This window comes from Gekko japonicus, unplaced genomic scaffold (assembly GCF_001447785.1).
Source record: "Gekko japonicus isolate JY-2015 unplaced genomic scaffold, Gekko_japonicus_V1.1 scaffold1187, whole genome shotgun sequence".
Classification (NCBI taxonomy): Eukaryota; Metazoa; Chordata; class Lepidosauria; order Squamata; family Gekkonidae; genus Gekko; species Gekko japonicus.
In genome coordinates this window covers 413,713-436,058 of record NW_015165860.1, presented here as the reverse complement: position 1 = coordinate 436,058, position 22,346 = coordinate 413,713, and the positions used below count along the sequence as shown (strand labels likewise).

The following is a 22,346-nucleotide window of genomic DNA, read 5'->3' as shown; positions in this document are numbered from 1 at the left end:
AAAGGAGAGGGTTTTTTGGCAGGTTGGTCCTCCTCCCCAGTCTTGTCAGTGTTTAAGAGCATTTCGGCATCTTCCACTTGGCAAACTGAAAGACACCTTTCCTCCTTGTGGCACCCGACGGGACAGGCTTCCTCTCCTTCCAACGCAGACGAATGTATTTGGCTCCAGGCAGAACAGCTTTCCCTGCCACCATCCCGCTGAACTGTGACCCCGGCATCGTTCCAGTCACCTTCTTGTCCCTCCGCTGTTGATCCGTGCCACGTGGTCTGTCCCTGGCGAGAGTTCAGAGCTCCAAGGGGGCCTCCGCTTCCTTCATACGCTGCTGTCTTCCAGCAGAGGCTCCTTGCTGTCTGAGCCCACCCCCGGGGGGCCGTGAATGTGGGCCTGGGCCCCATTACTGTGTCTCTTGTGGCTGCCTGACCTCAGGGTGAGACTGTGCTCTGGAATGAACAGGGCCACAAGGAGGGAGAGCAGGACGGAGCACGCCCCAAAGAGGAAAGGGGGACCTGGGATGATGCCCCTCTAGAAGATAAGAAAACACCGGGTAGAAAATGTCCAGCCAAACAAGGGGGTGAGAGCTCAACCTGGCAAATACAGCTGTGGAAACTGTGCCAGACAAACCCTTCCCGCCCCCCTTTGTGTTGACAGGTTCCTCCACAGCTGTCTTCCAAAGCAAGGGGGGGAAGAACACTGGGTGGGCGCCACTGCCTTATGTGCAAACCCCGCTCACCCAGAAAACTTCTAAAACTGCCCCTGCCACAAGAGACAGGGGCACAAAAATGCCCTGACCACCCCCTGCCCACAACCCCAAAGCTACCTCATCGGTTGGGTTGGCCATGTTGGCCTTCGAGGCTTTGCCCAGGGGCTCCACGCTGGCCATTTCATTCAGCTCCACGTGGAAAAGGTAGAAGACGAAGCCATAGAGGGCAGGACCCAGCCCGTTACACAAGCCGCGGATCCCGGTGATCATCCCTTGAACCACACCTAGAGACGGGACATCAGGATAAGCAGGGAGGCAAGAGCGAACCATCCCCCCACCCCCCGCTTCTCTAGTCACAGTGCAGAGGTGCAAGTTGGGCTTGGAGGGAACACACACACACGATCGGAAGCCACTGACCACAATTGCGCGCAGTTGACTTTCCTTACCCCTGTACCTGTCATTGACAGGAATGTCTTAAATTGACAAAACTAGAACTCATCCTCGAGTAGAACCCATATGTGCATAATGATAAGGGTGTTTTTGCCTAAGAGCAGCTTTGCCGGATGTGGTGAAGGCCCACCCATTCCTACCTTCTTTGCACACGGTGGCCCAAGAGGCATCTCCTGCCCACCCCTGCCCCTCGGAAGCAGAAAGGGGTGCCCTAGCTCAGTGCAGGACAGGCACAACCCAATCACTCCTTCTAACTGTCAAGTGGCTGGCTCCGGTTGTGGTAATGAAGCAGGAAAACTGGGCCACCAACAGACAAGGCAGGGATCTCTTCCTACTCAGGGGATTTCCAGTTATATAGAAATGTGTGACTTTAAATTAACCAAGCCCTGACCTGGATGGCCCAGGCTGACAAAGTTTTATCAGATCTTTGAAGCTAGCTGGGTCAGCCCCGGTTAGCTCTTGGATGGGAGACCACCAAGGAAGTCCAAGGGTACTATGCAGAGTCAGGCAATGGCAAACCACCTCTGAAGGTCTCTTGCCTTGAAAACCCGGGGGGGTCGCTATAATTCAGCTGTGACCTGAAAGCACTTCCCAGTGCCACAGCTGGGGAGGGAGGGAACCAGCCTCCTCAAGCCCCAGGTGTGCATGTGGGGGGGGATGTTTTAGAATGAGATTTCAAACTACCCCTCCCCACAAGACTCCTTGCAGGCCGCCAGGTTACACTAACTAGCATGAAATTGCTTGAGGCACATCTCTGCATAAAGTCGATTGAAACAGGCAAAACAGGCATGGGGAATTAGTATATTTGAGAGAAGCGTTCTGCCTTCTCCTCAACTCAATGTATCGGAGAAGTGGACAGTGGGCGTTTAAATGCAAAGAGCAACATTAAAACATGCCTCTCCTCTGGCTTCTCCCATCTTGGGCAGGCCAAAGTAGACTAGGGCAATACAACAAAGTATTTCTGCACTCAAGCAGAACTGCAAAAAACATTTGCTCTGCATACAGTTTGGACACGGGTCATGTGGCATAGATGTGAAAACTGGTTGCTACCTTGCTGGTCGGGATCAGCATTCCTCGACACCATGGCACTGATGGCAGGAAAAGTGATGCTCGACATGGCAGCCACGGCCCCTGCTGCCCACATCATCCTGTCAGGGAAGAACAAGCAAGAGAGAAACCAAGAAAACCAGTCAGACTAGCCACCTGGGGGGGGGCACCCTCATCTGAGGTGGCATGCTAATCTACCCAGGACATTGCGATCTTGCCCCTTCCCCAAAGAGCTCCAAGCAGCAGACACAGTCATCCTATCCCCATTCCTTCCCCTTTGAGGTAGGGTTTGGCCAAGACATCTGAACGACTCAAGCTCACCTAGATTCAGGTGGGGTCGCCATGTTGGTCTGAAGCAACAGAACAAAGTTTGAGTCCAGTCAGGCACCTTGGAGGCCAACAACGTTTAATTCTGGGTAGAAGCTTTCGTGTGTCCAGAATGAAACTTCATTGGTCTTAAAGGTGCCTGACTGGACTCAAGCTCACCTAGGGAGCCTCATAGCTGTGGATGAACCTGGGTCCCACAGATCCCACTCAGCACTAAACCACCCTGGCAGGACACGTCTTGGGGGAAGCAGCATGCCAAACAGGGATGTGAGCAAATGAGGGGGTACCAGTTCCCTTGGTATTTATTATTATTATTATTTATTAATTTCAATTTATATCCCGCCTTGCCGGTGCAGCACTGGTTCAAGGTGGCTTACACAGTTAAAATGCAATAGAACCAATAAATACAGTAAAAATGCACAATTAAAAGACAATAAAAGGCCAATAAAAGTGGATCTCCACACAATTATCAGATGCACAACTCCAGGAATTGACACAACTAGGTTTTATGGCACTGCCAGCTGATTACGTCAGACCCAGAGGGTTAAGGAAGCAGGCCTTATGCATCTAGAGGCTAAATTCCCCCCTCTTCTCCCTGCCCTCGAGCACTCTGGCTGCCTAGGAGGGTGATAAAATGCTCCCACCCACCGACCAGCACTCACCAAGGCTGTGATCCAAAGCCGTACCAGGCAAGCTGCAGAATTTGAAAGCCCAAGCCCAGGAGGATGGTGTTTTTGTTCCCTATCGACCTCATGAGGATCCCAAGCACAACAGTCTGGAAGACAGAAGAGAAGAAGATGAGAAGAAGAGATTGGATTCATACCCCGCCCTTCACTACCCAAAGGTGTCTCAGAGCGGCTTACAAACTCCTTTCCCTTCCCCTCCCCACAACAGACACCCTGCTCTTTTTCAAGGACGGCTGTGCTAGAGCTTGTGACTGACCCAAGGTCACATCAGCAGGTGCAAGCGGAGGAGTGGGGACTCAAACCCGGTTCTCCCAGATTAGAGCCCGCACACTTAACCACTACACCAAACTGGCTCTCCAGAGAGGGGGGAGAGTTTGCTGGACTTCGTCTTTTGGTGTGTGCGTGTTTATTTATTTTTAGAAAACAAATAGATAATATAAAGAGGATACAGAAAAAGAAATGGAATTATATATCATAAACAAAAAATATTTCTCCAACACTCTTTATTACATTAAAGAATTTTTGAAACGCTATCTATAAGGTACAATAAAAATAACTTCTTTTGGTATATATTTATATTCAACATTTTACATTTAAAACTACTTCTCATATTACATCTTCATTGCAGTACATTTATATGCAGTACTTTGGACTGCTTCTCATTAAATATTTGTCTACAGTTTGAAAACAAGGAGCTCTCAGAGAGGAGAGGAGCTGGTCGTGAAGTAAGAGTGCAGTGCAGAGAAAATTGATTAATCTACTCCTTACAGCTGCGAAAAACAGTATTGCCAAAAAATGGAAAGATAAATGTCCTCCGACAATTAATTTATGGCTATCTAAAGTTTGGGAATATTTTATGTTTGAAACTGTTTCAATCTTTAATACAAATGATCAAAATGAATGTGAACTGCTAAACCCAACCGGCAACCAGTAAATGGTATCTGATTGTTGATAAATTAACCTTTGAATCTTTTGATTGGCAATCTTTAAGCAAAGTGAAATATTCATTATTATTATTAAGTTAGCTCATTTCTACTAATGTATGTTTAGAGATGCTGGAAACTTGTACACTGCTTGACTTATTCAGGTTTTAATTGCTATACTGACGCTTGAGAACCTGTATGTATTTGATATGTTTTATGTTAAAACCTAATAAAATATTATGGTTAAAAAAAAAGTAAGAGTGCAGTGTTTAGCACAGTCTTGTTCAAACACCTAACAGTAGAGGTAAATTGTTTCATCCAACTCGAATTTGGAAGTGCACTTCCCTTATACAGATTGCAAGAGGAGACTCAATGTAGGAGGGAGATTTACTTGCCCCGGGTACCTGAATGACTGGGAAGTCTTAGCAGTGACTCACGCAGAGACACAATAAGCAGCTTGCTGAGAGTGCATCATTCCGTGACACCTCTGCATTGACAGCGAGTGGATGACTCACTTTATGCTTTTATTGGAAAACTCCCTGCCCCCCCCCCCCCCCAAAGAGTCTGGCCAGAAGGAGGGAAAGCCAAGGCTGAGACTCATACAGAAAGGCAGTAAACACCTTCATCCTGAGGAGGAGTCTTTTGAACTGACAGGAATCTTCATTTTCCAATGTAAGTCAGAGTGCCCTTGTCACGTGGCTCAAGAATTAGTACTCTAGCAGTCCAGAGAGAAGAAACCAAGGACTCACCTGAGCCAGTATGGAAAGAATCCCAACTACACCAATAAAGGCTGCCACAGTCTCCGAGGAGAAACTGATGACCTGCAAAGACAGCAACACAAGCTAGAACCAAACACGCTTTGTATGTCGGACAGGCAGGAACACGGCTGAACACATACAATTGCTCCACACGTTACAGAGTCTGTGTGTTTATGCCAGGATAGTTTTTTAATGCTGGATTTTAATTAATATCTCTTAATACTTTAATTTTTTTATTATTTTGTAAGCTGCCTCAGGCAGGGTCATGGAAAGGTGGCATAAACATTTTCTAAATAAATAAGTAGGATTAGACTTGTTATGTGTGTTTCTCCCCACCCCTTCCTTATGCTCACTGCAATCTCACTTAACCTGCACAGCTATTTCTCCCTCCCCCCACATTGTAAGCTGCTGCAGACGGGGAAATATGTGGTGCTGTCACATCACAACAACATGGGCTAAGTGATAGTTCCCTTTAAGGGGCTGCAGTTTTTGAATGGCAGCCACCTGTCACACCATAATTGCACAACCAGGCCTTTTTGAAATAGGGCATCAGCATGCCAGGGCCCAAGCCTCTGCCCACAGGGAAGGACAGTGAACAGTCTCATGCCCCATGATTGGAGTAGCTCACCTGGCGCAGGTAGAGGAAAAAGCTGGAGTACTGGCCAGCTTCGGGAAGGTAGGAGAGAAAGACTGTGATGCAGATCAGGAGTATGGTGGAATCCTGGCCCACTTTGCGGAGAGACTGCAAGAGGAGAGAAATGCCACTTCAATTACAGTGCAAAATGTCTGCCTGCCTGGTGCAGCAGTAACAATGTTGGGCTTAAATCTTGGAGACAAGAGTTCAAATCCCCACGTAGCCATGCAAGCTCACTGGGCTACCTTAAAGCAGTCAACTCTTCCTAACCAACCTTGCAGGGTTGTTGTGAGGATAAAACGGGGAACACAGAACCATGTGCACTGCACTGAACTCCCAGGATGAAGGGATTTTTTTTAAAAAAAGACATGTTTCCTCTGTAGCTGGCAAGTTTTCAGCTTAAGGAAGGTGAAAAGGGCGGCAGCTGCGTCAAACACGCAATACCAGCCAACACACAACCAGCTCAGTCGTTCTGTGGTTAGATTCAAGAGCAGGGGTAGCACAACGGATACGAGAGTGAGAAAGGAAGTCCTTCCCTCGTGCCTCACCTGCACCATGAGCTCTATCAAGCAAACTGCTCAGCCTCAGCGCCCCACAAAGAGAAAGACCCACCTTACAGGATTACTAATAAAGTGAAACAGTGGCCTTGTCAATCTTATCCCCCCATCGTATGTAAAACAACAGTGGCTTGCCTAACAATCAGGCAAGACGAACAGGGGGCATCCTGGCTCACTCCCCAGCCACTGACTCTCCCTCACAGGAAACCCTTCAGTGCAATATAGCTCCTCCCTCCCCATCCTTTGCCTGAAACTGACGCTGTGGTAGCCAGTGGCAGAAACACACTGCAGCTTCCCCAACTTACAGCAAAGGGATCTGCTTGCTCCCAAGAGATGGGCGCCCCCCAGGACACAGGGCGCATCTCCTCTGGCAGGGACTCTGGCACGACCAACAGGATGAAGCCAATGTCCAGCAGAGCGACCCCTGAAGCCAATACCACAACGAGGGTGTCACTATAGTCACGGGACAGGTAGGCACCGATGGCGGGGCTCGTCACCAAGCTGGCAGCAAACGTGGCCGACACCTGTAAACACATCCATTCAAAATGGTGGTTAGTGGCTGTATTACGTCCTCCTCCACCCAAGTAGAATTCAGGCATGTATATATAAAACTGAGAACCAGTGGGCTGTGGAAGTTATTATTCGCCCCGTCACACACAGAGTCCTGCAGCTTAAGTCTATGTACTGTCACAGAGTCCTGCAGCTTAAGTCTATGTACAACTCAAGACTTCCTGACATCTACAGCTCCCCTCAGTTCAGAGCTCTCCAGCCCACAGTCCTTTCTGTCTAAGCTCCTGTGTGAGCATTTCCCTTAGCTTCTTTTTCCGTGACTCCATTGTATCAACCACACTTGTCCTCCAAGTCTTCCCCAAACCTCCCAAGCGAGCTTTCCATCCTCTTTTCCTTCTCCAGTCTTCCTTGCCTGCCCAGCAGTCATGCCTCTCTCTCCACTTCTGGCTGCCAGACTCCAGCCCCTCTATCCCTAGTGCAAAGCTTCAACAGCTTCACTTTTCACTTCACTCCAAACTGTACTATTCTACAGTAGCATTCCATGGCCAATATATTCACCATGAAGATAGAAGCAGGTGGGTAGCAAATTTGGTTTGGAGCAACAGAACAAGGTTTGAGTCCAGCGGCACCTTTAAGACCAACAAAGTTTCATTCTGGGTATAAGCTTTTGTGTGCGCACACACAAAAGCTTATACCCAGAATGAAACTTTGTTGGTCTTAAAGGTGCCGCTGGACTCAAACTTTGTTCTGTTCACCACGAGCAATTCAAATGCTGCCCTACCAGCCAATAGCTAAAAGGAACAGGCAACTGCCTATCTTCAGCTGATGACAATGAGGGTGTTTGATCTGGATGTAGGTAATCCTAGGGGGCTTGACCACCACTGCCCTTCTGATGGTTCTCCCGTGCCAGCTAGAATCCAGGGAAACTCTGCTACAAGCATAGAACATGTAACACAGTGGCCCTCAACTTTTCCAGAACTGGGACCCACTGAGCACAGGCCTTCCCTCCACCAGAGTTACGTCTCTGCCAGTATTATCAAGGCTACGACTACACACTTCAAGCATTAACAGTCTTGCAATATTTTGTTGCTGATGCCCCTGTGCTGCCTGCAGTGGGGAGCAAACCCTTTCCTCAGCCTGTTCTCATGATCAATGTTCTGAGCCTAGGACCCAGGGGAAAACCTGAAATGGATGGGCATTGCGAGCTTTTGTACATAAGCTGCTTTGTGTGCTGGTCAAGAACATGTGAAGGCACCATGACACAGACTGAGGGCTATGTGTTTGTCTACAAAACTATAGTCTTCCCCAGAGAAATAACAACTCCTACGAGGCATGCAAGAACAGAGAGACAGCAATGAATAGTGGTCAGTATCAGCCCACTCTCTAGGAGGCCTAGGTTCAAAATCCCTAGCCTATAAAGGAAATGTGCTGGGTGAACGTGGTCTGGACACACACTTGCAGCCTAATCCACCTCACTGGCTTGTTGTTATTCTTCATCTAAACAGTTCACATTGCTTTCCTACTGAGAAAGACTGGATCATGAGGGCATGAATACAGTGAAAAAGAGGAGGCAAGGGGAAGGTGGACCCAGTTGCACCTGGGAGAGCCATGGCATAACAAGCCAACAACAACAACCACAGGTAGTAAGGTGAGGGATTGGAGGAGGCAAGGGGTAGGCGGACTCAGTTGCACCCAGGAGAGCCACGCATAATGAGCCCAACAATAGCAAGAATGAACCCAACAAAACACATACACACAGTAGCAAAGCACACGAAGGCTCATACCTTGAATAATACTTGGTCTTAAAGGTGCCACTGGACTCAAACTTTGTTTCAAACACACACCCACGGTAGAAAGGGGAGGAGGAGGGGTGGGGGAGGTGGATCCAGTTGCACCCAGGAGAGCCACGGCATAATGCCCAACAACAACAACACACACTTGTAGTGAGGCACAGAAAAGCTCATAACTTGAATAAAGCTTTGTTGGTCTTAAAAGTGCCACTGGACTTAAACTTTGTTGCACCCCTCCCCATTGAAGCAAGGCAAGGGGGAGGTACACCCAAGCAATGAGGAGGTGGGATTTGTGTGAGAAAAGACAGGAGCGGCTTTTGGCCCCAACTATTCATTGGGGAGGGGGGAGGAAAGAGAGCCCCACAGCACACTCCCCTTGGTAGCTGAAAAGGTGGTTCCCTCCACTTCTCTCCCTATCATCCCTTGCTTGCAGATTAAAGCCCTGGGTGGGCCAGTTCTGGCCCATGGGTTGTGTTTGACACCCCTGTGATAGAGGCTTAGAGGCTTATAGACTTATGCAGGGGATGGAGACAGCTGACAAAGAAAACTTTTTCTTCCTCTCCCAAAATACTAGAACTCAAGGGCATCCAATGAAGCTGATGAGCAGTAGGTTCAGAATAGACAAAAGGAAATACTACTTTACACAGAGAGTGATTAAAATGTGGAATTTGCTGCCAAAGGATGTAGTTATGGCCACAGGCATAGACAGTTTTAAAAGGGGATTAGGTAAAAGATACATGGACAGAATGATGCAGACAAAATGGAGTGGGTGCAGAGAAGAGCAAGGAGGATAATCAGGGGCCTGGAGACCAAGCCCTATGAAGAAAGGCTGAGGGACTTGGGAATGTTTGGAGAAAAGGAGGTTAAGGGGTGACATGATTGCTCTCTTTAAGTATTTGAAGGGTTGTCACTTAGAGGAGGGATGGGAGCTGTTCCTGTTGGCAGCAGAGGATAGGACTCGCAATAATGGGTTTACATTAAGGGCGGGAAGGTACCGGCTGGATATTAGGAAAAACCTTTTTACAGGAAGAGGAAGAAGAAGAGGAGACTGGATTTCTACCCTGCCCTTCACTACCTGATGGAGTCTCAGAGCGGCTTACAATCCCTTCCCCTTCCCCTCCCCACAACAGACACCCTGTGAGGTAGGTGGGGCTGAGAGAGCTCTTTCAATAACTGCTCTTTCCAGAACAGCTGTGAGAGAACTGTGACTGACCCAAGGTCACACCATCAGCTGCATGTGGAGGTGTGTGGAATCAAACCTGGTTCTCCCAGATTAGAATCCACGCTCCTAACCACTACACCAAACTGTTGTGCGACAGTGGAATCAGCCACCTAGGGAGGTGGTGAGCTCCCCCTGACTGGCAGACTTCAAGCAGTGACTGGACAAACACTTGTCAGAGATGCTCTAGGCTGATCCTGTACTGAGCAGGGGGGTGGACTAGATTGTATGGCCCCTGCCAACTCTGTGATCCTATGATTCTATCAATGGCTACTAGCCATGGTGGCTGAGGAGAACCCCCATATTCAGATGCACTAAGCCTCTGAATCCCAGAGCCATGAGGCAACATCAGGGGAAGGCATTGGCCTCTATGTCCCGTTGTTGGGCGTCCAGAGAAACTGGTCAGCCACTGTGTGAGCCAGGATGCTGGACTAGATGGATCCAGCAGGGCTCTTCTGATGTTAAGTTCTTAACTCTTGGAGAGAGCAAGGAGGGGCGGGCAGGCAGGCAAATTAGGGGTCTTCTGGCACAGAGGCTATATCATTGAACTTTCCATTAGTACATAACCCTTTTTTCTTATCAGCAGCGAAATCTTATTCATGTCCAGAAGAAAAAAACCTGCCAGCCTTTTTAAAAAATAGACTTTAAGAAAGCCAGCAGATTAATATCTTCTCCCAGCAGCAAAGCAAGGGACACAAGGAGCAGACAGCCAGGGAAGGACAGCCGGCTAAAGAAGAGGCCTTACCAAGCCATAAGCAGTACTGCGCTCATGTTCTTGTGTGATGTCAGCAACGTAGGCAAAAATCACAGAGAAGGTGACAGCAAACACTCCAGACATGGAGATGACAGCAAAATACCACCTGGAAGAGAGAAAAGGAGCAGAGTTGAGAGATGCCACATGGCTCCAAAGTAAGAGTTCCCAAAAGTGAATGGAGAACCTGCCTGGAATCAAAGATGAGGCCTGCTGTGACACAGCCAAGCCATGGCAATCTTCTCTTTGGAATGGGGCTGCACGGCCAATTATGAGCTGCTGCAAAACCCAAAGTGCTGAATGTTGTGCTGGGCACTAGACAATTCGAGTGTCATGTAAAGCACTGCATAGTTCAACACAAGTGAAGAAACCGTCCCTTCCAACAGTTGAAAGTCTAGCAAACATGTCGACCAGATTTTGCAATATAAGGCTGCACAAGTATTATTATTGTACTATAGACCTTGCATTCAGACCTTCTCTCAGTCTTGAAAGATCAGATTTACATTTTTATAACAAAAGAATCAACAGATGTTCAGTCACATTTGTAGAAAAGCAAGTTTCAGCAGGCAGCTGAGGAAGGGGACAGAGGGGAACAATTGTATTTCTTTGTGCTTCCACACCAAGCCCCCAACAGACACACGTGTGAGCACCTCCCCCCCACACACACACATTAAGAGCCAATGCACAACAGTCAGACTGAGTAGGGGAGACTTGGGTTCAAGTCTGCACTCCAGACATAAAGCTCACTGACTGACACACACAGCGCAGGAGAGACTCCTGGAAGCTGCCCTGAGCTCCTTGGGAGGAAAGGCAGATCAAAGCTCTGACGGACAAGCACCTTTCAGCAGGCTGGCAAAGAAACTGAACAGGAGACAAGACCAAGGAAGGCCAAACCAGGACTATATGTGGAAGAACCACCTCCTTGGTGTCTTTCTTGTCAAGCGTTGCTAAAAACTGAATGTCAATATTCAGAAAAAACAGGAACTTTTGCTAGCAGCAGGGCCCCCAATGATGCTCCATGATAACAAATTACAGAGCCAGTGCAGGGGTGAGACCACTGGACTGGGACCTCCAGGTTCAGGTTTCCACTTTGCCTTGGAAGCTTGCTGCCTGACCTTGGGACAGTCACATGCTTGCAGTCTAACCTACCTCACCAGTAGACAGATTCAGGTGGGTCGCCGTGTTAGTCTGAAGTGACAGAACAAGGCCCCAGTCCAGTGGCACCTTTAAGACCAACAAAGTTTAATTCTTGCTAGAAGCTTTCATGCGCACACACACTTCTTCAGATACTTTGTTGCTCTTAAAAGGTGCTACTGGGCTCAAACTTTGTTTTACCTTACAGGGTTGGTGTAAGAATAAAATGGAAGAGAGGAGAACAACATAAGATGTTTTGGGCTCCCATTAGTAAGAAAAGAGGTATATAAAGTAAACAAAATTAAAGGTCACCAGGACCTCTTTAAACGTAACAGGATATCTAACCATGAAGAACAGTAATTATATTGATTTAATTCACCTGGACATATGAAACAAGGTCAATCTTCTGCGGCATTACTTCATTTAACCAGTTATTTAAGTAGTTGCAAAAGAAATCAGCATCCTCTGCTAGAGTGCAGCGGAAGCCCAGAATCCAGTTCTGTGCCCAGATTGCCTTCCTCTTACATTTTATCAAAGGGCCTGGTAAGAAGCCAAAGAAACGGGCACACGCAAGCACAAAATTACGACTTCTTCATCAACAGCCTAGCTCGAAGCATAACAGAATCCAGAACTTGGCACCCAAAGACCAGGCAGGATCTGGAGTCAAAGCCAAGCCCAAGCAAAAGTGGCCTACATACCCGGGTGACGTGCAGGCCTTCATGTGCTCCACTTGGAACTTACTTACCATGGACTGATCTTCATGAGAGGGATTGGTGCACAGGTGAAAAAGACTGTGAGGAGCAGGAACGATTTTCTACCCCAGACATCAGACAGGGCTCCAATTAACGGGGCACTCAGGAAAGAGAGAAGACCCTACAAAGAGAAAGGGAGGGGGTATCTCAGCTATACAGCCCAATAGCCACTTTTGCTACAATACCTTAAAACTGGTCACAAGAACTATTCAAGCCTCTTCTGCAAAAATAAGATGTTGAAATCCTGGGCCAAGAGGGGACAATTTAATAAATCCTGTGTTTGAGGCATTTTTATTTGTCCTTAGAAAAAAAGTTCTATTTTAAGCAATTTGCAGACTATAAAAACATACCACACAACAAAGACGACAAGAAAACCGAGAAATGCACAATACTGACTGTAAAAAAAAATCACATTATTTGTTGTTGTTCAGTCGCACAGTCGAGTCCGACTCTTCACGACCCCATCAACCAGATCCCGCCAGGCCTTCCTGTCTTCCGCTGTTCTCTGAAGTTTGCTCAATATAGGAATCACATTATAGGAATCACCATATGAAAGAGGAGACTTGATGCAGCTTGGAGAGGTAGATTCCCCTCCATCCCCTGTCTAGTTAGTTAAAGGACTTTCAACAGCTATGACGGACAACGGGGGCTTTCACAGTGGCTTTCATAGCCACTCTGTTGCAGCAGCAGTGATGGAAAATATGGGGACGCACACACATCTTCTTCCCAAATATTATTCCAGAACACATTGCATGCTAGTACAGTCATACTAAGCCCATCACCAAACTGCCCCAAAGCAAGGCCCTCTGTTTCCATCCAGCCAAGCGGATTATGCCGTGCATCACACCCAAAACACATGGTAAGATCTGTAGAGATTCAGGGAGAAACACACATCAGAATTCGCACTTCAACCACAAGAGCACTCTTGTGATACTTATCATGCTAATGGCAAGCATGGCAGATATATATTAGTCTGAACTTGACCTAAGAACTTGACCTAAGAAAATACGTCAGCTCTGTTTCCATGCAGCCAGAAAATGCAATCGCAGTCTTCCTATGGTGACCCACTGGACCCAGGAAGTGCTTCAGGAAGATGGCCTTACCTTGACTCCATGGATCAGACCATTCATTAAGAAGGTATGTTGAGGGAAAGTCTGGTGTAAGACCTGCAGGGAGAACCAACCAGGCAGGTCAGTACTATTGATCCACAAATCGCTCTCTGAATTCGAATTTAAAGAGATGTTTGGAAATTAGAGGGAAGAGAACATTCCTCTGACAAGCTACAGAAGTTGGGCACACATCTCTTAAGATCTGGAACTTCAGCCAGCCCCATAACTGCAGTCTGTCCCCTCCCCTCTGCATAAACTCTAACCATTGTTTGGCTTCGATGTGTTATTACTACTCCCCCGCCCGCCCCGCCAAGCCCGTTGTCAAAGCCTGTGACAATAAGCTGGATGTGCAAAGTAAATTTTTTTCAACCTGAACAATCAGATCAACCTAAACAATATCAAAGGTACGTCTCAGAGCAAAGTGGCAAGCTGCCTCCAGAAAATGAAGCCAAGAATACTGTTTGAATCTTTCCAAGAGCAGCAGTTTCCCAGTATTTAAGTTTTGACAGAGACAAAAATGTCAGGCCAGTCTACAAGCACCTTCCTTTGGATGGTCTCGGCTTTTCTGGGTCGGCTGCATGGGTCACAGCAGCCACCTCAAAAGTGAGATCATGTTGACATGTCCAACACGGACAGGAAAGCATCCACGTCTGTCCATTTCCAGGCTGCCAATATGCCGCAATGGACAACGGAAGGCAGACTAGTGAAACTTTGTGGACAAGTAATTTTTGCAGCCTGATCCGTAACACTGATTTAGAGACCTGGCACATAGACATGTATCCATCATTAAAGGCACCAGTGAGTATGTTATTTAGTACTACTGAATGTACACACACAAAAGGCTGCACTTACATGCAACTGTTGTTCATCTTCCTGTCTTCTGTGTAGATTGGGGGGGGGGTTCCCCACACAAAAGCATGAAGACTTTCCCACATGAACACGCTGTGCTCTCCACCCCCTTGGCCATATAGTTCCTGCATACTGCACCTTCCGTGACCAAGCAAAAGGTACTCACTGTTAACATCGGGGTGGTGAGCAGCCCCCAGGCAAAGAACTCCAGGAAAATCACCACCACGGCATGGTACACGCTGGGCTCCCCAATCCCTTGTCGCTGCAAAAGGGGGAAGAAAGGTCAGCCTCCTGCTGCAGGGCATGTCTTCATTCTATGCTAACCCTATATATTACAAACTGCCAAAGTTGGTACAGTCACAAAGGCCACTAGTCAAGGTGACTAATCCTCTGAATCCCAGAGCCAGAAGGCAATATCAGGGGAAGGCCATGGCCTCTAGGCCCTGTTGCTGGCCCTCCAAAGGAACTGGTGTGAAATAGGATGTTGGACGAGATGTACCATTGGTCTGATTCAGCAAGACTCTTATGTTCTTTTGTACTAAGGCAATATTTCAAAAATACTGTTCTGCAGCATTTTGTTTGTGTTTTTTGTGGAAAGACTCTCCTCCAGAAAAAGCTGTTTAGCTGGTAGACTGAATGGGAAGCCAACAGAAAGGCACATATGGTCCAGTATTCTCTGTCCCCACCAGAGCCAACCAACTGGTTTCTGGGCACAGGGAGGTTGATGGTGAGTCACAGTGGACCAAAAGTCTCTAGACAGAGGATATTATTTCAGATGCTATTAGTGCAACCTGCTTCCTTGCCTGGCTCTTTGCCTCACCCAATACATCACGGTGACCAAGATACTGCTCCATAGTTGGAATTCACAGATTTTAGCATCATTCATCCATTATTACAAAGCCTCTCTTTCAACCACTCCCCTGGCTGGACCAGAAGCTGTAAGGAAAACCACTGACCAGCAACTGACTGTAAAAACTATGAACTTCCTACCTCCTGCACAAGACAAACTTGTGGCTATGGTGTACCTCAATGAAGTTTCCCCAAGTATTTCATTCCCAGCCCTTTGCAGATTTAATTTTTTCATATTTAGACCTATTAAGGCTCTGGGGAAAAGCCAGAAAAAAACAGGTCACAACCACCCCAGGACTTTTTTTGCAAATAGTAATACTGGAGATCTTAAGAGCCACTGAAGAAATCTCTTAAGAAACATTCTTCCTTTTGGAATGAATAAAATAATTTTCAAGAGAAGGTATCAGTCACTTAAAATGCGTGGTACAAAAATATTTAAGTAAATCTACAGCATTAAATAATACTTGTAGATCTATACAAGATATTTTCAAGCATACATTTGTTTAAAATGGAACTAATTTTCTAACTATTAACATGCTTTAACATGTATGATACCCTGACCTGGATGGCCCAGGCCAGCCCGATCTCGTCAGATCTCAGAAGCTGAGCAGGGTCAACCCTGGTTAGTACTTGGATGGGAGACCATCAAGGAAGGCCAGAGGTAGGCAATGGAAGACTACCTCTGAACTTCTCTTGCCTTGAAAATCCTATGAGGTTGGCATAAATCAGCTCCAACTTCATGGCAAAAAAAGTACGATGATACATACACTACAGAAGATTCTGTGTTTTCAGTGTTATTTAGTTTAATTTTCTATCCAGATACACCACTAGCCCTGTTATGACTGTAAGAAAGTGTTTCTGTCAAGATAAACACTCTTTACCACAAGGCATAGGTTTTCCTTTTCAACCTCCTCACAATCACCTGAAGGCGAAAACTAAGATTCAGGTGCTAACGAAGAATAGGGTGCAGAACTTTGCAGTACTCTCTTTTGCTTGCAGAATACTAAGGCCTTTATACTTACTGTACTTATATGCTAAGTTAACAAATGAAGCTTTTAATATTATTGCATCTGCAAAATAAGTTGAGACTTGAGAAGAAAGTATTTCAGTTTTTCTCCAGAATTTCCAACTCCACCAAAAAAATTCCCTGCAGATTCAAAACATTCTAGAAATATTAAATCTCTATTCATACTTAATGGTTGCTGTTTACTAGTTTACCGTCTTCCCCAGAGACTGCTCTAAAGAGGTATTGTTCAGAAGGCACTGATGCTGTTCCGCTACTTGTACGGTGACTGCAGTGTGGTATAGTGATTAAGGGTGTCAAACTAAGATCTGGGATCAAATCCCCACTCTAAGGCTGGCCAATCACACACACTCTCTCCCACTCTCTGTTTATCCTACCTTAGAAGGGTATTTTGAGCTTCAGAGGAAGGAATAAGCACATGTCACCCTGACCTCACTGGAGGAAGGATAGTATAAAGATGCACTAAATAACAGCACACTAAGCTGCCAGGACGGGAACCACAAAGAGCTCTCTCAGGTCTTTGGAGCAGGATATAAGTGTGATCATTAAAAACACAATCATCATTTATAGAGAACATTTCATGAATCCAAGATCCTTTGCGTGCAATCTCAGAAATCATTAAGAAAGCCTAACAAGGCAGACTAGTATTACAAAGGAAACATGGGTGAGTGGTGTAGATACAGGTTGTCTAAAGACACTTAGAGAGTATGCTGGGAGACCTGAACCGAGGTATTCCCAACTCCTCCTTAGATGCACCAAACCATGTTTACATTAATGGTGAGGAGGATTCAGTAAGAATCTGAACAGCTGTCAGCTTCTGCAAGAATGGCACAAGTAATGCACTCAGGCTCAAATCTCTGACTTCAAGCCAGTTCCTCTCTCAGTCTAACCTACCTCAAAGGGATATTGTGAAGATAAAATAGAAAGGTGGAGGAGATGATGGGCACCACCTGAACTCCTAGGAAGATCTGACTTTCTGGAGAAAAAAGCAGTGACAAGTGGACACTAGTCACTGCAAACTACTCTTTCACAAATCAGGTATGGACCAGGTTAGAGACATTTCAGTCTTCCAAATTATCATTTAGGTTACAGGTTCAAGGAAGTAATTGACAACTGGGAAGACAGTCTTTTTACAGAACAAAGAAGACAGAGACAAAAATAATGGGGGTTTTGTCTGATCCATAGATGCATTCCTAAGGTGCAAGAATGTTAATGCTGCAAACAGAGAAAGAAGCCTCCTATGGGGCAGGAGTCATGGGCTTTCTTCGACTCTCTTAAAATCAGAAAATGGAGTCTAGAAATCTGAAGTGTTTTGAAGTTCTGGTGCAATGGATTCAAGGCAACTTCCAATTATGGTGGATTTTTAGGATTTTAACGTGCATCGATATTACACAGGTATGGGTGAATCCCCAAAGGTTCATTCTAAGCAGAGATGTCAACAACAGCTGTGGTTTTCAAAGAAAATATTGTTCAATAGAAACCATTAAGAGGTGCCCAACATCATGAACACATGAAGGTGCTTTATACTGAAACAGACCCTTGGTTTATCAAGGTCAGCATTGTCTACTCAAACTGGCAGCAGCTCACCAGGGTCTCAGGCTGAGAAAGGTCTTTCACATCACCTACTACCTGACCCCTTTAACTGGAGATGCCAAGGACTGAACCTGGGACCTTCTGCATGCCAAGTGGATGCCTTGTCACTAAATGCTCGACGTCACGGCCCCCCCCCCCCCGGCAACACAGTTTGCCTTTTTTGTTTTTGTGAGAACGCAGAGTCAAATGCAGAGGTCAGCTCCAAAGTGAGATCACCGCTGTGTGCCACAAAGGCACACTCACCTTTGTAGCACTAGAACACCAAATGAAAGGAATGCACATGCCCTCTACCCACCTACTATCTGTTTCATACAGAATGTATTTGGTTCAGAAGTTTTAAACACCACCCAAACAAAGTAAGGCCCTGTCACAGCAAAAACTGTAAGGAAGCCATGATCACAAAAAAATAATCTGAATGTAATAGCACCAAGACACAAAGAGCAAAATAATCCAAAATGTACAGCTGTTGCCTTCAAACCAAACCTTACATCAATGACATGCTTCAGGAGGACTTATGACCAGGTCAGGCACTATACCAGAGGACTGGACTAGGATGTCTAGTGTTCAAAGCCTTCAACTCAGCCAAGGGGTTCACAGGGTGACAGTAGGTTAGTTGTACTGCGTCAGTCTAATCTACCTTTTTAGATTGTTGTTAAACTACAATAGAAGAGAAGACCAACATGTATGCTGCCCTGAAGGATGGATAAAAATATAACCTACAGTCAATTTCCCACATTCCTATTAAGTTTTCTTCTTAAATGCCTTTTATTGGGGAACTGTACATGATGTACAGTTTAATTTAGAAAGGAGAGGGGGCAGGGAAAGGGATCAGAGAGAGTTACATTACAGCACTGTGATTCTGAAGCAATGGAGGTTAACTCCTTCCTCTCTTCCTTCCCCCATACTGGGTCTAATTAGTCCAGGTGGGTAGGCAATTTCAACCAGGGAAATTGTAAGAGGGGGAAAGTAGCGAGTTAAAAAGTCACTCCAAAACCACAGCCTCAATCTATACCCAAATGTTCTATTGTGTAATTTCTAATCTTCCCTCCCATTCACTGTAAGCACAAGGGTCCCTTCTCCTCGGTTCTCAGCCCTTGGAGTGGCTTCAATTGTGAGCCAGCAGTCCAAATCTCTCCTCAAATGCACCAGACGCAACCTTAGATAGCTCACTACAGGGCTTGACACATTTCCTTGCACTGTAGAAGCCACCCCAAAAATTTAGAAGCCAGACTTATTTTTCAGCCTTTTATATTTTAATTGACTACATTTTCACACTGTTGCTACCGCAAAGCCCAATTCTAAACCCTTCACAGTTGGTAATTTATTTAAAGCTATGACAAAAGCATTATAACACATACGCAAATATGGGGTAACCCTAGTTGTCATCACAACTAAAAGCAAAACTATAGCACTCACCAAAATAAGCTTTGTACTTCTGAGAACTATGAAGGGTAAATGACTGATGAAACTACTGGGCTCCACAATGAAACTTCTAGGCCCCACGGCGCCTGATATTTGTCAAACCCTGGCTCATGCAACAATTCCACCCACACACCTGCAATATGCATTACCAGGTGAACATCCCCTGTTGGAGGGCAGTCATAGAGGACTCCTCTCCAGCTGACACCTGCTTAATCCCCCAAAGTGTGTGTGTGGGGGGGCAGGACCTGAAGAAGGGCAGCTGAAGCCGAGCTCTGTTGATTGGGAGGTTCAGCATGACCAAGGCAGTCCTTCAACAGGCCTGGCCTCAGATGTGGGGCTTAGAAATTGTGATAAAAATGGGAAACACAGAAATTGTTTCCCGACTAAAAACTCAATAGATTTGATGAAGGAGCTTTGTATTTGACAAAGGGAGCTTCAACTCAGCTTCTACCTTGGAAATCCTGTCAGTCTTTAAGGTTCTACTGGACCCAAATCTAGCTGTTCTACCGCAGACAAACACTGTCTTCATAGAGTTCACAGCGCTGGAGAAATGGATTCAGCAGCAGCTCCCAGCAAGCAAAGCTGACCAAGCCACCATATTCCAGAGTCACTGAAATTTCCAAACGCCCTACAAAGGTCGTGTGTACAGCAATCAGGGCACCACCAAACTGATCTCACCCTTTTCTCACACACCCTGGCTGATCTTCTCAGCTGGTGACCCTAAAGAAGCCCAAACTAGAAGCAGTGTCCAAAAAGCCACAAGCAAGGTCTTCTGCAGGGCCCCACCTGCAAATGGGCAAAATCAACCAATTCCGGTAGCCGTGCTTTCTCCACTGTGGCTCCCTCCTTGTGGAATGGCCTGCCCAAGGAGGTCCGGAAGTCTCCCACTCTCCTGGCTTTCCACAAACTATGCAAGACCAAATAATTCAACCAGGCTTTTTTTACACAGGCAACAGGGCTGCACTGTACTAAATGATTCACAAAGTTAGTTCGACAAATCATTAGGGACTCCAAACTATACTATTGTGCTTAGCAGGCTGAAAATGCGATCCTACTATGTAATTTTTGCATCATAATGTGTCATGTTAATACTTATGCCTTACTTTAGTACTGTTTTTAGATTTCTGACTGGTTCTACAACCCTAATCCTATTGATTTTTACTGAATATCCCATCCTGTCGATTATATTGACTCACTCTGCGTAACCCATCTTGACTCCAAGCGAGAGAGCCCCCCCAAAATTGGGCGAGATTAAGCATTAACCAGGGCAACTATGGCACAATCACCCCCTTTTCAAGGGCGGTGGAGGGCACGACTGGTAACGCAGAGGCACTACCCGGGGGTTTCCATAAGCAAGGCAAGACCCAATAACATCCTTCTCAAACTGCCAACCAGACCTTTGAAGGAGCAGGACGGTCTGACCCTCAGCCTGCCTCCGAATAGGAGCATAAGAACAGCACAGGCCTGGTTGCTGTGCAGGTTCCGACAAGGCCATACAGGCGAAGCAACCACCAATGTGGTCCAGGAGCTCAGAGTGTCAAACCAGGCCTGACAAGAACTGAGTTCAAATCCCCACTCAACCATGGGCCACTCACGCCCTCTCAGTCCAGCCTTCCCTGCACAGTTGACGTTGTGAGATTAACAGGGGGTGGGTGGGTGCGGGGAAGGTTGTGCGCCTAGGCCCTCCTGAACTTCTTGTGAAAGAACAGACTACATGTACTATTGAGATATTCAGTTAATACAGCAGAGTGTTGCCCAGTCACAGAAGCGTGATACCGAGTGCTGTTAAATCTCCCAAGAAGTGTATTGCCCAGCCAGCATGCCGGCGCCGCAGCCTTCGCCCCCCGCCCGGCCGGCCACTCACGCCGGCGCCATCGCGGATGACGGTCTTCTTGGCCAGGAGGACGCTGCGGTTGAGCCGCTTCTTCTTCTTCTTCTCGCCGGTCATGGCGCGGCCGCCGAGGCCCGGCCGCCGACCCAGGCGTGGATCCTGCTGCGCGGCGGTCCCCGCCGAGGCTCCCCCATCATCCTCCTCCGCTCGCCGGCCCCTCACCGAGGCGCTCGCCAGGCCGCCGCCGCCACCATCGCGGACGACGACAACGACGCCTCCCTCTTCCCGCCGCCCGTCAGCATCGCCTCAGAGCCAGCGGGGACCAGTGCGCATGCGCGCGGCCTGCCCACGAGCCCGCTTCCGCGGCTGCGCACGCAGCCGGGCTAAACCCCGCCCGTTTACCTGAGCCGGTCCAACGCCCCGCCCATCCTTTTTCAAGCGCCCCGCTCTTTTGCCACGCCTCCCTCGTAAACTGCGCCCGCAAGAGGGAGTAAGCACCGCCTGCCTGACAGCTGTCAACTGTATAGCATGTTGCGTGCAGTGCTCCCTCTAACCTGAGTTAGTGTGATCGGGCTCACAGTTTTCTATCGTCCGGATCGCCCATTTTTGTCTTAGCTCAGGAAGGATGGCTCCAGAGCAAACTAATTTATGCAATAGCCAAATCGCTCGCTCAGAACTTTAATGCCAATGGCTCACAAAGTAGAATTTTTGCTCACAAGACTCCACAGCTTAGAGGGAGCATTGGTTGCAAGCAGTTGCGCTCGCCACTGGACTCAACTCTTACCCCACCGGATTATTGCCCTGCGCACTCACCTCCAGGTTGAGGCTGGAGATACTCCAGAGTTTAGGGTGATCATCAGATGTACTCTTTTGGGGGGGACATGTCCACTTTTTTTGGTGTCTGCCCTCTTTTGGGCTCTTTTTAAAAAACGGAGGAAAAGGCCCACTTTGGGGGTCGGAAGGTTAGGAACATTCCTAGTTAATAGCGATAATCACAGCTTAAACAGGAGGGGTATTTAGAAGGAGAGTTGTCAGCTTTCACCCATGCTCAATAAATACAGTTTCAGTCCACTTCAGCGACAGCTTGCAAGTGGATTTCGCCATTCCACACAGTAAAACCGAGTTGCAAGGTGCATTGAAAGTGGATCGAAAGTGTGCTATTTAATGTATGTGTGAAACCGCCCAAATTGTGATCACTTGTTTGAAGTAGTCAGTCAGGAAATATGTCCTCTTATTTTGGTGCCCATCTTCTTTTGGGCTCTTTAAAAAAGAAAACTGATGAAAATGTCCTGGTTATGGGTTGGAAGATTAGGAGTATTCCTTGTAAGTAGCAATGATCACAGTTTAAAGAGGAGGGGTCTTTAAAGGAGGATTTGTCATAGTGATCGCTTGTTTGAAGTAGTCAGTTGGGAAATACAGATTCAGGTGGGT

The 22,346-nt window shown here is 47.0% G+C and overlaps 1 protein-coding gene across 1 annotated transcript; it reads right to left on the bottom strand.

The window, feature by feature from the left end:
• Positions 1 to 18: 18 nt before the first annotated feature.
• LOC107110437 (hippocampus abundant transcript 1 protein-like) lies at positions 19 to 21,228 on the bottom strand. Its single transcript, XM_015411219.1, has 12 exons — positions 20,949 to 21,228; positions 14,363 to 14,458; positions 13,342 to 13,404; positions 12,232 to 12,359; positions 10,347 to 10,461; positions 6,388 to 6,606; positions 5,520 to 5,633; positions 4,883 to 4,954; positions 3,187 to 3,299; positions 2,201 to 2,298; positions 818 to 984; positions 19 to 522 (listed from the first exon to the last, which is right to left on the bottom strand). Exons 1-12 carry the CDS (start codon positions 21,030 to 21,032, stop codon positions 313 to 315), a joined length of 1,479 nt encoding a protein of 492 aa, XP_015266705.1. The 5' UTR covers positions 21,033 to 21,228; the 3' UTR covers positions 19 to 312.
• Between the last annotated feature and the right edge of the window lie 1,118 nt (positions 21,229 to 22,346).

Excerpts from the sequence above, each read along its gene's own strand:
- LOC107110437 (XM_015411219.1), bottom strand. The coding sequence starts at position 21,032 with ATGACCGGCGAGAAGAAGAAGAAGAAGCGGCTCAACCGCAGCGTCCTC. Across the intron at positions 10,462-12,231 it reads CTCATGAAGATCAGTCCATG|GTGGTATTTTGCTGTCATCT; the intron begins GTAAGTAAGTTC and ends TCTCTCTTCCAG. Across the intron at positions 5,634-6,387 it reads AGCAAGCAGATCCCTTTGCT|TCTCTCCGCAAAGTGGGCCA; the intron begins GTAAGTTGGGGA and ends CTCCTCTTGCAG.